Source organism: Theobroma umbraticum, unplaced genomic scaffold, assembly GCF_002168275.2.
Source record: "Theobroma umbraticum cultivar Fairchild unplaced genomic scaffold, ASM216827v3 scaffold_51.0, whole genome shotgun sequence".
In the NCBI taxonomy this organism is placed as follows: Eukaryota; Viridiplantae; Streptophyta; class Magnoliopsida; order Malvales; family Malvaceae; genus Theobroma; species Theobroma umbraticum.
The window spans coordinates 1,165,409-1,178,169 of NW_018397260.1; the positions used below are offsets into that span (position 1 = coordinate 1,165,409).

The 12,761-nt window shown below is 31.6% G+C and overlaps 1 protein-coding gene across 1 annotated transcript; it reads left to right on the top strand.

Annotated features, from left to right (window-relative positions):
• Positions 1-5,337: 5,337 nt before the first annotated feature.
• LOC110417352 (tryptophan aminotransferase-related protein 4-like) lies at positions 5,338-11,468 on the top strand. The gene is made up of 5 exons (XM_021429665.2): positions 5,338-5,920; positions 6,542-6,836; positions 6,922-7,214; positions 7,433-7,713; positions 10,941-11,468. The coding sequence occupies exons 1-5, from the start codon at positions 5,625-5,627 to the stop codon at positions 11,150-11,152; spliced, it is 1,377 nt and encodes a 458-aa protein (XP_021285340.1). The 5' UTR covers positions 5,338-5,624; the 3' UTR covers positions 11,153-11,468.
• Positions 11,469-12,761: the final 1,293 nt, after the last annotated feature.

Here is a 12,761-nt window from a genome sequence, read left to right on the forward strand (position 1 = left end):
AATAATCCCATGTAGTATATGGAATATACATCATATACATAATCTTATGGCATTTATCACATATACTTAATCACCTCATATGGTATATAGAATTTACATCATATACACAATCTTATAGTATACATTATGCATACTTAATCACCTCATATAGTATATAGAATATGCATCATATATATTATCTCATGGCATTCATTATACCAAACATGCACGTTATAGCATTTATAAATAAACATACAATATTTCGTACCCACATTAGTCCAAAGATCAGAATAATTGAGTAGACTTTAAATATAAGGTGCTTGTCCATCCTTGTTGGAAACTAATATATAGTAAAATATTTACATACATAGTAGATTTGTAAACAATTTGTAAACCATTGTATTAATCATATCACAATCACTAAGAATTTTTTTTCCTTAGAAAATCAGTTTTCATTCTTGAAACTTAAATCCTTTGATAAACCATTTTAGAGATATCATTTCAACATACATACATAATCCTTTTCATAGAAATCATGCTAGCTTTGCATATCAAAGTAATTTGAAAGTGATGTATCCACTCACCTAGTTGGAGATTTGATTCTTAGCTCCAATCATAACTCCATTTCGACGAAATCCATGGAGTTTTCAAGTGTTCCTATTATACAACAATCGTCAATCATTTCCTAGAATAAAAATCTTGTAAAAATCATTCTAGGTACTTTCGAAACTACTCGTTTTTAGCTAAATTAATGTTCTAACTAAAACCATGCTTAGAAACCCATAAATTTTTCATCCTTACCTTAGGTGAGCTTTGATGCTAGGAAAAATCACAAAATCTTTGAGCTTTAATGTTCAATAGAAAATCTGGGCAAAAAAATAATATTTGTAGTGCTGAAAAATTTATAAAACAAGATTTAAAAGTTGAATGATGTCACATTTGTTTGAAAAACCCAAAACCAAGCTTCTAATCTTCCTAAATGATGATTTGGGGTGAAAAATGGGTTTGAGAAAGCTTAGAGTTGCTGAAAAACTGATGAAAGACTGCTTAGAATGAAAAACCCTTGAAGTTGGGGTCATATTTATATTGTGGGATGTGAAAATACCTTTTTACTTCTTTTATTTTTTTAAAAATCGATGAAATGTATTGATACATTGGCCTATGTATCGATACATTTGGTTTTGTAGAAAATGTATCAGTATATTGTGAACATGTATCGATACATATTCATCAGAAACCTTTTTTAGGCAAAATGTATCGATACATCATAAACATGTAATGTATCGATACATTTGAAATAGAATACATATTTTGAGGCAGATTGTCTACAAAAACCTATGTACCTTCTTTACATTAAATGCCATTCAAGTAAATATCCTCTTTACTTTTTATTCTCCATTTACTTAAGATATTTAATGTAAATAAACAAACAACCGCTAATTTGGATTCAATAAAAATATAAAAAAAATCAAAATCCAAAAGAATCAAAATTTAATTTTTGGTTTCAAGAACAAAATTGAAAAAGTTCAACTTCCAATTTACCATAGCAAATGTACTCCAAAACTTATGAAAAAAATCATTTTTGATCATCCGAAAATCAAGAAAATCATTACCACTAATTTTTATTTTCAAAAGATTGTTCTATAAAAATTACATATTTTGACCTTTTCTAAACTTAAAAAATTTTCTACTTCAAAGTGACAGACAATCAAAAGTATCAATAAATCATTTTGAAGGTTAACACTAAGTTTGATGATCAAAATATGTAATCTATATGCTCACTTAAAGATTTCCTAACTTATTCTCTTACTCAATGTGGGATTTCATAGTCTTTTACTTACATTTTTTGTAGATGACTAGAAATGAGAGCGTTAGAATTATGGGAGCAAAGAAAACAATTTGAGAAGTCTACCTTACTGTCAAGACATTACTAGCTTTGCTAAAACTCTTATTATGTGTAATTGATATTTAAGTTTTAGTTGTTTAATTTATCATATTAGAGACTTTAGTGGGATTGTAATAGTTATTTATGTCAATATGTTAGAACATAATATATTAAAATAGAATTGTTAGTATGACTTTGATTAAGGAATTATTTATGAATCATTGGATAGAAAGACTTCGTATTACTTTGGGGCTTGGTCTCAAAGTAGCATGGGCATGTCATGTCTTGGTTTCGGGGTGTGACAAAAGGTGAAGATGCTCGTTTGACAAGTTCTGGAGGTAAAGTAGCAGTTAAGGATGAGCTAGTAAGGAGAAGGGTGCTAGACAAAGAGTTAGGTATATGCTTTCTATGCAGGAAGGAAAATTAAACAATGAGGCACTTGTTTTTTGAATGGAATAATACAATAGGTGAAGGAAAATATAACGTGAGTCACTTCTTAAAAAGCAATAGGTGCACTAGTCACATGGAATAATACAAGCATTAAGGCAAAATGTCCTTCCTTACGATTATATGGTCGATATGATGGCACCACAATGATACGGCTTTTAATAGATAAGCTTGGGATAGTGAACAAGTTTTTGATACGGTGGCATGGTGGTTCAAAACAAAGTAGCTGAACCATGTAAATTCTTTCGTGGACTGCTGTAAGCAACTAAACACAACAGTAGTACAGTAGTACCAAGGAGAGTAAAGCAAAAGAAAGAAATTCAAAAATTTATAACACCTCTCAGTGGCACCTTAAAGTTCAAAGTCAAAAGGGACATTGGGGGAATCCAGCATTGGTGGGGTACTCAATAATGGTGGTGGAACCATTTTCCTTGTTTTTTCTAAAGTTGCTGGGATTATATGGTTGTGGTCGGATGATTCTGAAATGCACTCACTGGGGCTCTGTTGATTTGTGTTGGAGAGTAGTGTAAAGTCAATTTTTAATCAGTTTGATCTCAGACAATTGATACAAATGAATTTTTTTTGTTCTGGAGGCGACTACCATATTGTAATGCAAAGTTTTGTGCTTCTGTCTTAATTTAAAAAAGAAATAGAACTCACCTCCATGGTTTTCTTTGAGGGTATCTCCTTCCTCCATTCATAGAAGCTTTTCAAACAGGATATTTTCATAATTATTATGGCATTTTCTATGGTGCAAAATATTGCTCTGCTAACGTGTTTTTTTTATTAATTTAAACCTCAACTCTTAAATATGCACTTCATATTGAATTGAATGGTTAATTATTTATTCAACAACCACCAACTCAACCATTTGCCCACTGTTTTTCTTTCCTTTTAGTGCTCGGCTTACCTCATTTAGCCTTATTTTTCCTTCTCATGTGCAAATACTCCCAAGTTTCGAACCACAAAAGTGGAATGGAGTGGATGGCTTTGAATAGATATATAGGCCGGTCAAGTCTACCTCAATCTCATCTAGGATTGTCCCATTAGACGTCATTGCTAACATAAGAAAAAAAAAAGTCTTCATATTCAAAAGGCCTTCATGGATTTTTTGGATAACTGATATTTACAGTTCTTAGTCTTCAAATTTATCACTTAACTGATAAATTGATGAAATTAGGAAGAGGTATTTCGAAGAAAAAAAAAAGAAAAAATTATACTAATACCTAATTATACTTAATTTAATTTGTTTAGGTATGAAATGTCATCAAAACAATAAATATACATATTTTTTATTTAAAAAGTTGAATTTAGAGTAGGTATATAAACAAAAATTATTAATTAAGTTTAAGAATAGGGTTAAAATAGAGATGCTGCAATTAGGGTTCTTCTGTATTAACAAGGTGTGTAATGGCAATAAAACGAAGCTTATTAATAATGAATTTTGTTCATTTCAATTAGGTTAACCATGGGTTATGAAAAATGAAGAAAAATGAAATAACAAAAAAAAATGAAAATTGGAACTATTTTTAAGATTTGGTTATGATTATGTAAGTTTTAAACGGTATAATGCTTTATGAATTATTCATAAATTATTTTAAAAATTTTAAATAAATTTTTATTTTTTAATTGATTTTAATCAACTTATGTATTTATATTTTGAGTCAAATATAATTTTATTATTAATGTTTGATTACTTGTTATTAACCATAATGTCATTTATCATTTTATATATACATGACATTGATTATTTTTATATTTCAATTTTATGTGACGTGGACTATATCATTATGTTACATCATCATTTATTATAATATTTTAATATATTAAATGAATATTACGTAATATAAAATAATAAATAATATTTTAATTAACATATTTAATTATAATGACTTATTTAGTTCAAAATAAAAATATAAAAATTTTATTTAACGTAATAAAAAAATAATTTTTTAAAATAATTTAAGAGTTTTTTTTTATAAAACATTAACTAAACAAAGATGAATTTTTCAAATTTTGGACATTTTTGTAATCATGCTGTGAACAACACGTGAATAATTGTGCAAAAAGAAAACCATGTGAATGGCTGAGTTGCTTTCGAGTTGTGGACCAGGCAGACGTTTAAATGCGACGTACTACATAGTCTCTTTCGGAAAGGCTGCAATCCCGAGTCATACGATTAATTACAAACTCTTACTCTTCTACTCTCTGAGGAGATTCAAAATGTAAGAAGTATTTATTTATGATTTTTCTTCATAAATTTAAGCACCAAGATAGCCGTCATTAGAAGAAAAAGAAGCATTGTTAGAACAAATGTTGGTCAAGATGCCCATAAGAAATAATTTCAATATTTGAAAATTGAAACAGTCGCCAACAGTAGAGGGAAATGAAAATGAAAAGAGAAAGCAGAAAAAGTTAGTTTCTTTTAGAACTTTTTAATTTTCCTTTTTTTCTTTTTAGTTCCTCTTTTATCATAAATATTGACAAAAAAATACCATAAATGGACACATGATGTGATTTTATGATGGAGATAGGAAAGGGAGTATGAGACCGTGACAGAGGGTTTCGCATTCAGGGAAAGGAGAAAGTAAACCAGATTGAATTATCTATTTTTACTTTAATGTTTAAAACATAAAAATAAGCTAGGTTAATAATATCTTTTTTTTTATATATATTTAAACATTTGATTCATTAATTGATGTATTATTTTTTTATTTAAAAAAATAAAATTCAAATCTCTTATCTCTAATTAAAAAAATATATATTATCTCTTTTTTCTTTCTCTCTCCTTTTCTTTTTCTTACCAAACAGAAGCACAAAATTCTATTAAATTTTCTAATATTTGCTTAGCTACATTCAGATAAAAAAAGTCAGATTCGTTGTTATGCAAGTCACATCACTATGAAATTTATATTATTGTTTTCTTATTGAAAAATAGTATAAGACGTTTCCAGCGCTAGACTTCTAACCTTATTTAAGTTTCTTAATACCGACAGGAAGTACAGCCACGGACTTCAAACTTTCCTTAGAAAATATCTAAAAAAACCAAAAAAGAGCTTTCAAAGTTTGCATTCAGGAGCTAACCTGTCATGGAACTCCTGTTCCACATTCATCAAAACATCATTATCTGCATCTCTGAATCCCACCTAATGATACGAAAAATAAAGAAATTGATATTCCACCATGTAGTGTACAACTAAAATCATATCAACAACGCCTGCAACAGTTATCACCCTGATCACTCAGTGTCCTTTTTCAATTCAAGTATAAAGGAGGTTCCCTCGGATGATTGGGAGCCTCAAAAGATAAAAACATGGTCAAGAGTAGATTAAGCTCCAAGTTTGCTGGATGTCTGGTTTCTTCTTTAATTCTGAACCTGTTGTTTATTTTCAATATTTATGTGGGCGGTCAATGGAACCTGAGTTGGAGCTCAAGAGCTGCAGCAGAAGCCGAAGCCGTGGCAGCTACATCCTGTTCAGGCCATGGAAGAGCTTACTTGGATGGCTTGGTGGTTGATGGAAATACTGGACCAGTTTGTGAGTGCAACGCATGCTATACAGGCCCTGACTGCTCTCAGTATATCCCTCACTGCGTGGCAAATGGCGATGGGTACCTCTCTGCAACACTTGATATCAGAAAAGTCTTTCCTTCTTGTTAGTCAAGTTTAAGCTTTGATGATTCATATTTGATTCCTTGATGACAAGTTTTAGCCATTTCATTTATTTATTTCAAAAAGGAAGAAGAATAAATTAACAGTTTTGATTGTTTTGAGTGTTTATAGCTTTAATTCTGATGGTCTACAGAAACCTAGCGACTACCTAGGTTTAATTCTGTCCCTCCCCTTCATTCAGATCTTAGTCAAGTTGGTCTCTCAGGATGCGTTTTGTTGGTGGTGGTTGACTAGTTGCTCCGCTCCCTATGATGAATTCCCCATTGTTGTCAACATAGTGAAAGTCCATCCCTTCTAAAGTTAGACGGGACTCCTTCCGTTCCCACCACATATCGTAGATTTGTTTAGAACATATTCAAGAACTAATCAAAAATTTCTTTCAATATGGTTATTTTAATTTACCATCTCATCAATTTAAGCTTAAAGAGTCCTTCTAATTAGAGTGGGGAATTTCAGTCATCAGAAATCATTAAAAATCGCTAGAGTTTTCAAAACTTTCTTTGAATATGATTATTTTGGTTTACAGCGCATAAGTTTTGTTGACACATTTTTATTTGCAGCGGGGATCCATTATTTTTGGAACCTTTCTGGCTGCAGCATGCAGCTAGCAGTGCACTGGTAGTAGCAGGGTGGCACCGAATGAGCTATAGTTTTGATGGTAGCACTGTCATCTCAAAAGAACTAGAAAGGCTGATTCGCAAAGTACATGCACTTGTAGGGAATGCTGTCACAGAAAACAGATTTATTATTTTTGGTACAGGTTCAACCCAAGTCCTTAGTGCTGCAGCTTATGCCCTGTCCCTAGAAAATTCCTCCTCACCTGCAGGAGTTGTAGCTTCAGTCCCTTACTACGCGGTCTGTTCCGTTACCCATATTGTAACTTTCCACTCAATTCTGTAAATCGTTGTCATTGATTTGATACCGAATTGAATGTTGACAGCTCTACAAAGAACAAGCAGAGTATTTTAGTTCGGAAAAATTCAAGTTTCAAGGAGATGCTTACGCATGGAGGAACAAATCAGATACCAGCACAAATATGATTGAGGTTGTCACTTCACCAAACAATCCTGATGGACGATTAAACAAAGCGATTCTTCAGGGCCCTAATGTCAAAACAATTTATGATCGTGCATATTACTGGCCACATTATACACCAATTACAACTCCTGCAGATGAAGATCTGATGGTATTTACGCTTTCCAAGCTTTCTGGTCATGCTGGCAGCCGATTTGGGTAAAAAGACTGACCACTATTCTCTAGTAAACTTATCATTCTAACCGTTCGTTAGTGCCATAGGCCTGTAGTGCTTCATTAACTACTATGAAAGAGGATAGCAATCTCTTTCATGGTTGTTGAATTATACCCTTTCATTATAACTAGCTTAGCAACTACATTGACCAGTTTCAATTCTATTGAGCAGAATTACAGAAATCACATTGTGTCTTACACAGGTGGGCTGTGGTAAAGGATGAAAATGTGTTTAACAGAATGACAATACACATGCAGCTAAGTTCCATAGGTGTTTCTAGAGATAGCCAGTTAAGAGCTTTTAAGCTTTTAAAAGCAGCCCTAGAAGGAGAAGGAAGGGAATTATTTGACTTTGCATACCAGACAATGAAGACCAGGTGGGAAAGATTGATCAGGACCTTGTCCTTTTCAAAGCGCTTCTCTGTCCAGAAAATTAATCCACAATACTGCACTTTTTACAATAAAGTCAGAGAATTCTCACCAGGTACTTATCTCAACATCACTTTAGGCCTAAATTTTTTCTGCAGTGTTGCATACATGTTTAACGTTTAACTGGTTATTCAGTGCAGTCAACTAAATTGGTTGTGTTGGTCTCAATGGAGTGCCAGAAGATAGGTGAATAACACTAAAATTTTGAAGGCAGTTTTTTGAGTTTGAAAAGCTTTTTTGTAAAATATAAGATGAAAGGTTTAAAACTTGTTAAAGTTAAAAAACACCTAGCTCATAAAGGTTGAAGGAAGTGGAAAAAGTACAAATATTTATAATGGTTAGGTTCCTTTGACTTACATCCTCTACTTTGATCTCTCAATCAAATATTTTTAACCCAACTTCACTAAACTAGTGGAATTAATAGCTTCCACCAAACTTTTACAAGATGAGCTTTTAACCTAAGCTCTAATCCTTTACAATAAATCTTGAGTGTTTTCCACACTATAATCGACCAAGAAATAAGAAGAAAAGGAATACATGTGATCACCCTTGCTGATCTTAGATTAATACAATCAAGCTCAAACACTTTTACAAGAATAGGAATGAAGAACAGGTGTGTAAGAGAAGGTTTTTGGGCTTTTTGCTCAAAATATGATCTTGGTAGCTTTTTCTTGCTTTTTTGACCATTGGAGTTATTTTTTTATACTTTGATACTTAGATTTTTCGATTAGAGACAGTTTTTAACTATTTTGAACATGTCTAATGCCATCATAGCCGATGTTTTATCTTCTAGCATTTAAATTCAAATAGGTAAACTGAGTTCCATTAACTGGTTAAAAGTAGACTTTAGCCAATTAAGCCTTCTTTCTTACTTATCTGACAACTCTATTCACTATGTTAACCGGTTAAGGGAAACTCTAATTGATTAAAAATGTTCTGTTTTCAAACTTCTCTAATTAGCAATCTTCCTTAATTGGTTCGTCCTCTCTTTAATTGATTGGAGCTTCTTTTCCTTCAACTTTAACCGATTGAAATAAACATTAATCAATTAAATATTTTCAAGTTCGAAATCTCTCATTTAGTATCCTTTAACTGCTAATTTCACTTTGAATTTAAATTTTTGCGCTTCAAAATGCTTCAAGTCTTAAGCTTTAACCGATTAACCCTTTTGCTTAACCGGTTAGCAAGCTTCAGTGTTTTGCTTCCAGCACCTTCTTAATCAGTAAAGCTTAATGCTAACTGATTAAGACTTTTTTACCTAGCTTATATATAGCACCTAGTTTTGCCTTAATTTGTTAAGGCTCCACATTAATCAGTTAATGATGTTTTGTTTTTACTAACCTTTTCTTCGTCCGCACTTTAACTGATTAACTTTTCTTTTAAGTGAGCAAGCTTCTTGACTTGCTTTTAATAATCAAATTTATTAATGTTTTTAAACTTTGTCCTGCACACTTAAGTAGTGAAGTCAAACATCAATAGATACAGAATATTTTATTATCATAAAAAACACATGGAGTCAACAAGTTGTACAATAAATGGCATTGGATTTTGAAAGTAAAATGATAAAAACTCTGATACAACAGTGACAATGACACTTTTATGTTTTATCATTCAGATCTTGGCACCAACAATCACATCCTAGTGCACTACCTATGACCATTAGGTCATCAGTTCACTCCTCTAAAACTTAATTATCTAAACACATTTTAGCTTTTGCAAGATCTTTAACTTAATTCTATTATTTCAAGATTCTACAACATTTAGCTTTGTCAAAGTGAAAGTAGACCATATCTATTATCTATAACACATATGATTTCACTAATAATTGAGAGGCAACTATAAGACAATGACCTTAAAACTACTAGTCTACTACTCTGATCCACTATAGGTACTAGTCTACTTATGCGCATACCTTATTAAATCCAATAGAAAATCTATCAGTTAAATGTTTCATTCTGCTTGTTGAACTTCAAACATAAATGTCTAAGTAGTTATCAAATTTTGGCTACCCTAGTGTCGTGATCACCTATACCTTTATTCCAACACCATGATACTTATATATACCATTTATATCTTTATTCTCCTCTTGTGGAATTGGCTAATTAGATAGGGAGTTTTTGTGTGTTGATGGAAACATACAACCAAAAAAAAAATAACTGGAACAATGCAGTTGATGAAATGAAGCCGCTAATGCAACCTATTCTATCTTCTGGCTAATTGTAGGGGAGCTTATTTGAGGTTGTAACGGAGGCACAACACTTGCAATACAAGTACCATCAAGCACCAAATAATTTCACAGAACAAAAAGAGATAATAAGGATTAAAACTAAAACTAGAACTTCATTTCATTAAGTTAGTTACATGTTTAAATACGGAGCAAACAAAATCCATAAAACACTCAACTTGCTTTGAAAAAAAAAACACACTCAACTGTTCCTATTACTAGCTTCAATAATGCACAACTTGCACAATAATTCAACAAGTGAAGCACATAGGCTGACACTTACAAGGTATGAGGGTATGAAAAAAAGATTAAAAATATCCAAAAACATCAAAAACATCAGGCCTTAGTATATGATGCATAAACATGTAACAAACTAGAAGATTTGACTAACCAATTGCACCAATTTTAAAAGCAATCTAATTCCGATGTAGTAAACTTCCCATAAGGTAAAATGATACACTTATCTTCACCATAATCCGAAGCATAATGCTCCTTTATAAAAAAAATCGACTAAGGTAGAAAATTACACAATAGGGGTAAAAGCTTGATCTGAAATGTGATCTTGGGAGACATGTAAAGCATGCAACAAAACTTATGCACCACTAGCCAAGTAAAAATAAACAAATTCCCTATGAGCATGGAACAAGCTTCCCTTGTGCCCACACCAAGCTAAGTTCCGGAACATTAGAATGCTTCTTGTGACTGCAATGCATCCAAGACAGCCATTAGCTCAACAGAGTCAATCCATTATTTAGTTTAGTAACATCACTAACTTGCTTTCTTTTTGCCCAAGCAATTATCTTCACTTTTAACTCTAATTTGATTTATTAAAACATTAACCCTTCACATGATAAACCTTGTTATAAATTGACATCAGTTCCTTGCTCTTGAATCATATAGTCAATGTTACAAAACCAAGTATAATTGACAAGTCTGAGCATTTAATCAACTACTTGAATTCCTATTTTCACTACATATCATTCTTACCACTGCTTGTTTAACCATAATGTCTTTAAATACAAAGATAAGTGATTTTAACAACCTTATAATTATGGCAGCTTATGCATGGTTGAAATGTGAGAGAAAAGAAGATAAAGATTGTTATGCAGTTCTCAAGGAAGCTAAAATCATTGGTCGTCAGGGAAATATGTTTGGTTCAGAAGATCGCTATGTTAGACTCAGCCTAGTTCGAAGCCAAGATGATTTTGATATATTAATCGAACATTTAAACAAATTAGTCTCAGAAGAAGATGGTGCCAAAATCATGTGAAGATTGAGATCAACATTTTGTTGATTAAAACAAAATCATGTGAAGAATAAGATCAACATTTTGTTGATCAAAAGCTTCCCAACACTTCTATTATTAGTATTACAAAGATATAGAAATAAGACCTTCATTAATATTTGGTTATGAAGAAAAGGGGAAGGGTTCATGTCTATTCACCTTTTGGACTTGTATCTTTATAAAAGGCTCTTGTTTATTATATTAGTATGACCCATACAAGTCAATTAGTGGTTGTATGGGTACATTAAGTTGTTTATCAATGACATTTTTTATTATAATAACATTGAAATAGTTCTTCATCCATGAGTTTGTAATTTAATTACTATTTATACTTATATAGATAAAGCCCATGGAATTATACATGCTTTGCAAAGAATTTGTAATAAAATGCAATTATGAGATTCTTATGCATCAAAGCAATGTTCCTAAAAGTTTTTTATCATTGTATTATTAAGACGGGGCATCAATAATGCTTAAAGCTCAGCACATACTAAGTTCTTTACTTATGAAATAAGCAATTGATCTTATAGATTGAAGTATAGACATATTAGGAACTAGTATGTGGGTGCTTGCCTTGAAAGAGTAGGTTCACTAAATATGACCCGATGTGAGAAATGCATGTGGTTTCTCACTTTAGTGTCTATGCAAATATTTCTTATGTGTTAATTGTGTAAATACTCCTTATACTTGAGACATCAGTTTGTCTTATATATGGAGTACTATATATTTGATCAAATCACTAAATGTTCTACCAAATATGCCAAAACAAGATATGGCTGATTGTAGTATGAAGCATGTAAAGGCACATGAGTGATCAAGAAATGAGTCATCACCCCAAGTGATTTGAGAGACATATCTTAACAGTTCTTAGTTGATATTAGCTTGTTGAAGTCCATGGCCAAGGCTGTTTAAAGATTATGAAAAGAAGTTTTAAAAGTCTCCATAAAGCTAATGATCTAACTTTAAAAATAAATATGGAGATCAATAAGCGTAAACATTGCACCATGCTCGTATTATTTTTGGGATATATGATAACGGAATGAACTACGCTAATAAAATGTACACGAAATGGTTAGTTAAACCATATTGACTTTTTTAACATTTGGGTGGTCATGATACATTGTTGAATGCCAATCTTGGTGTATGAGACTAAATTAATCAATTGGGAATTGATTATGACTATGATTCATTTAATACTAATTCATTAGAATTATAATTTAAGTCTATTACCAACTTATTAGAAGCCTAATAGGTCACACACATAAAATCAATATGATAAGATTAAAATTGGCTTTTACAATTAAGTATGGACTTAATTGAATAGAGGTTACGAGCTTCTATTGGGCTTAATTAAAATGTTTAAATAAGCCATGGGGTCAAATACTTAATTATCTAAAAGTTATGTGGTGATAACTAAAAGCTACTTGTGCATTAACCTTAACTATAAATATGCTGATTTAGACCAAAAGAGAAAGAACGCACTTTTTCTTCCTAGTCTGGCTTTAGCTGCACGTTGAAAAGAGAAAGAAAAGTTCTTCTTCCTAGGTTTGGCCAAGAGAAAGAGTAAGAAAAACACTTAAGCTTTGTTCAACTT

Excerpts from the sequence above, each read along its gene's own strand:
- LOC110417352 (XM_021429665.2), top strand. The coding sequence starts at position 5,625 with ATGGTCAAGAGTAGATTAAGCTCCAAGTTTGCTGGATGTCTGGTTTCT. Across the intron at positions 5,921-6,541 it reads TGCGTGGCAAATGGCGATGG|CGGGGATCCATTATTTTTGG; the intron begins GTACCTCTCTGC and ends TTTTATTTGCAG. Across the intron at positions 7,714-10,940 it reads AGTCAGAGAATTCTCACCAG|CTTATGCATGGTTGAAATGT; the intron begins GTACTTATCTCA and ends TAATTATGGCAG.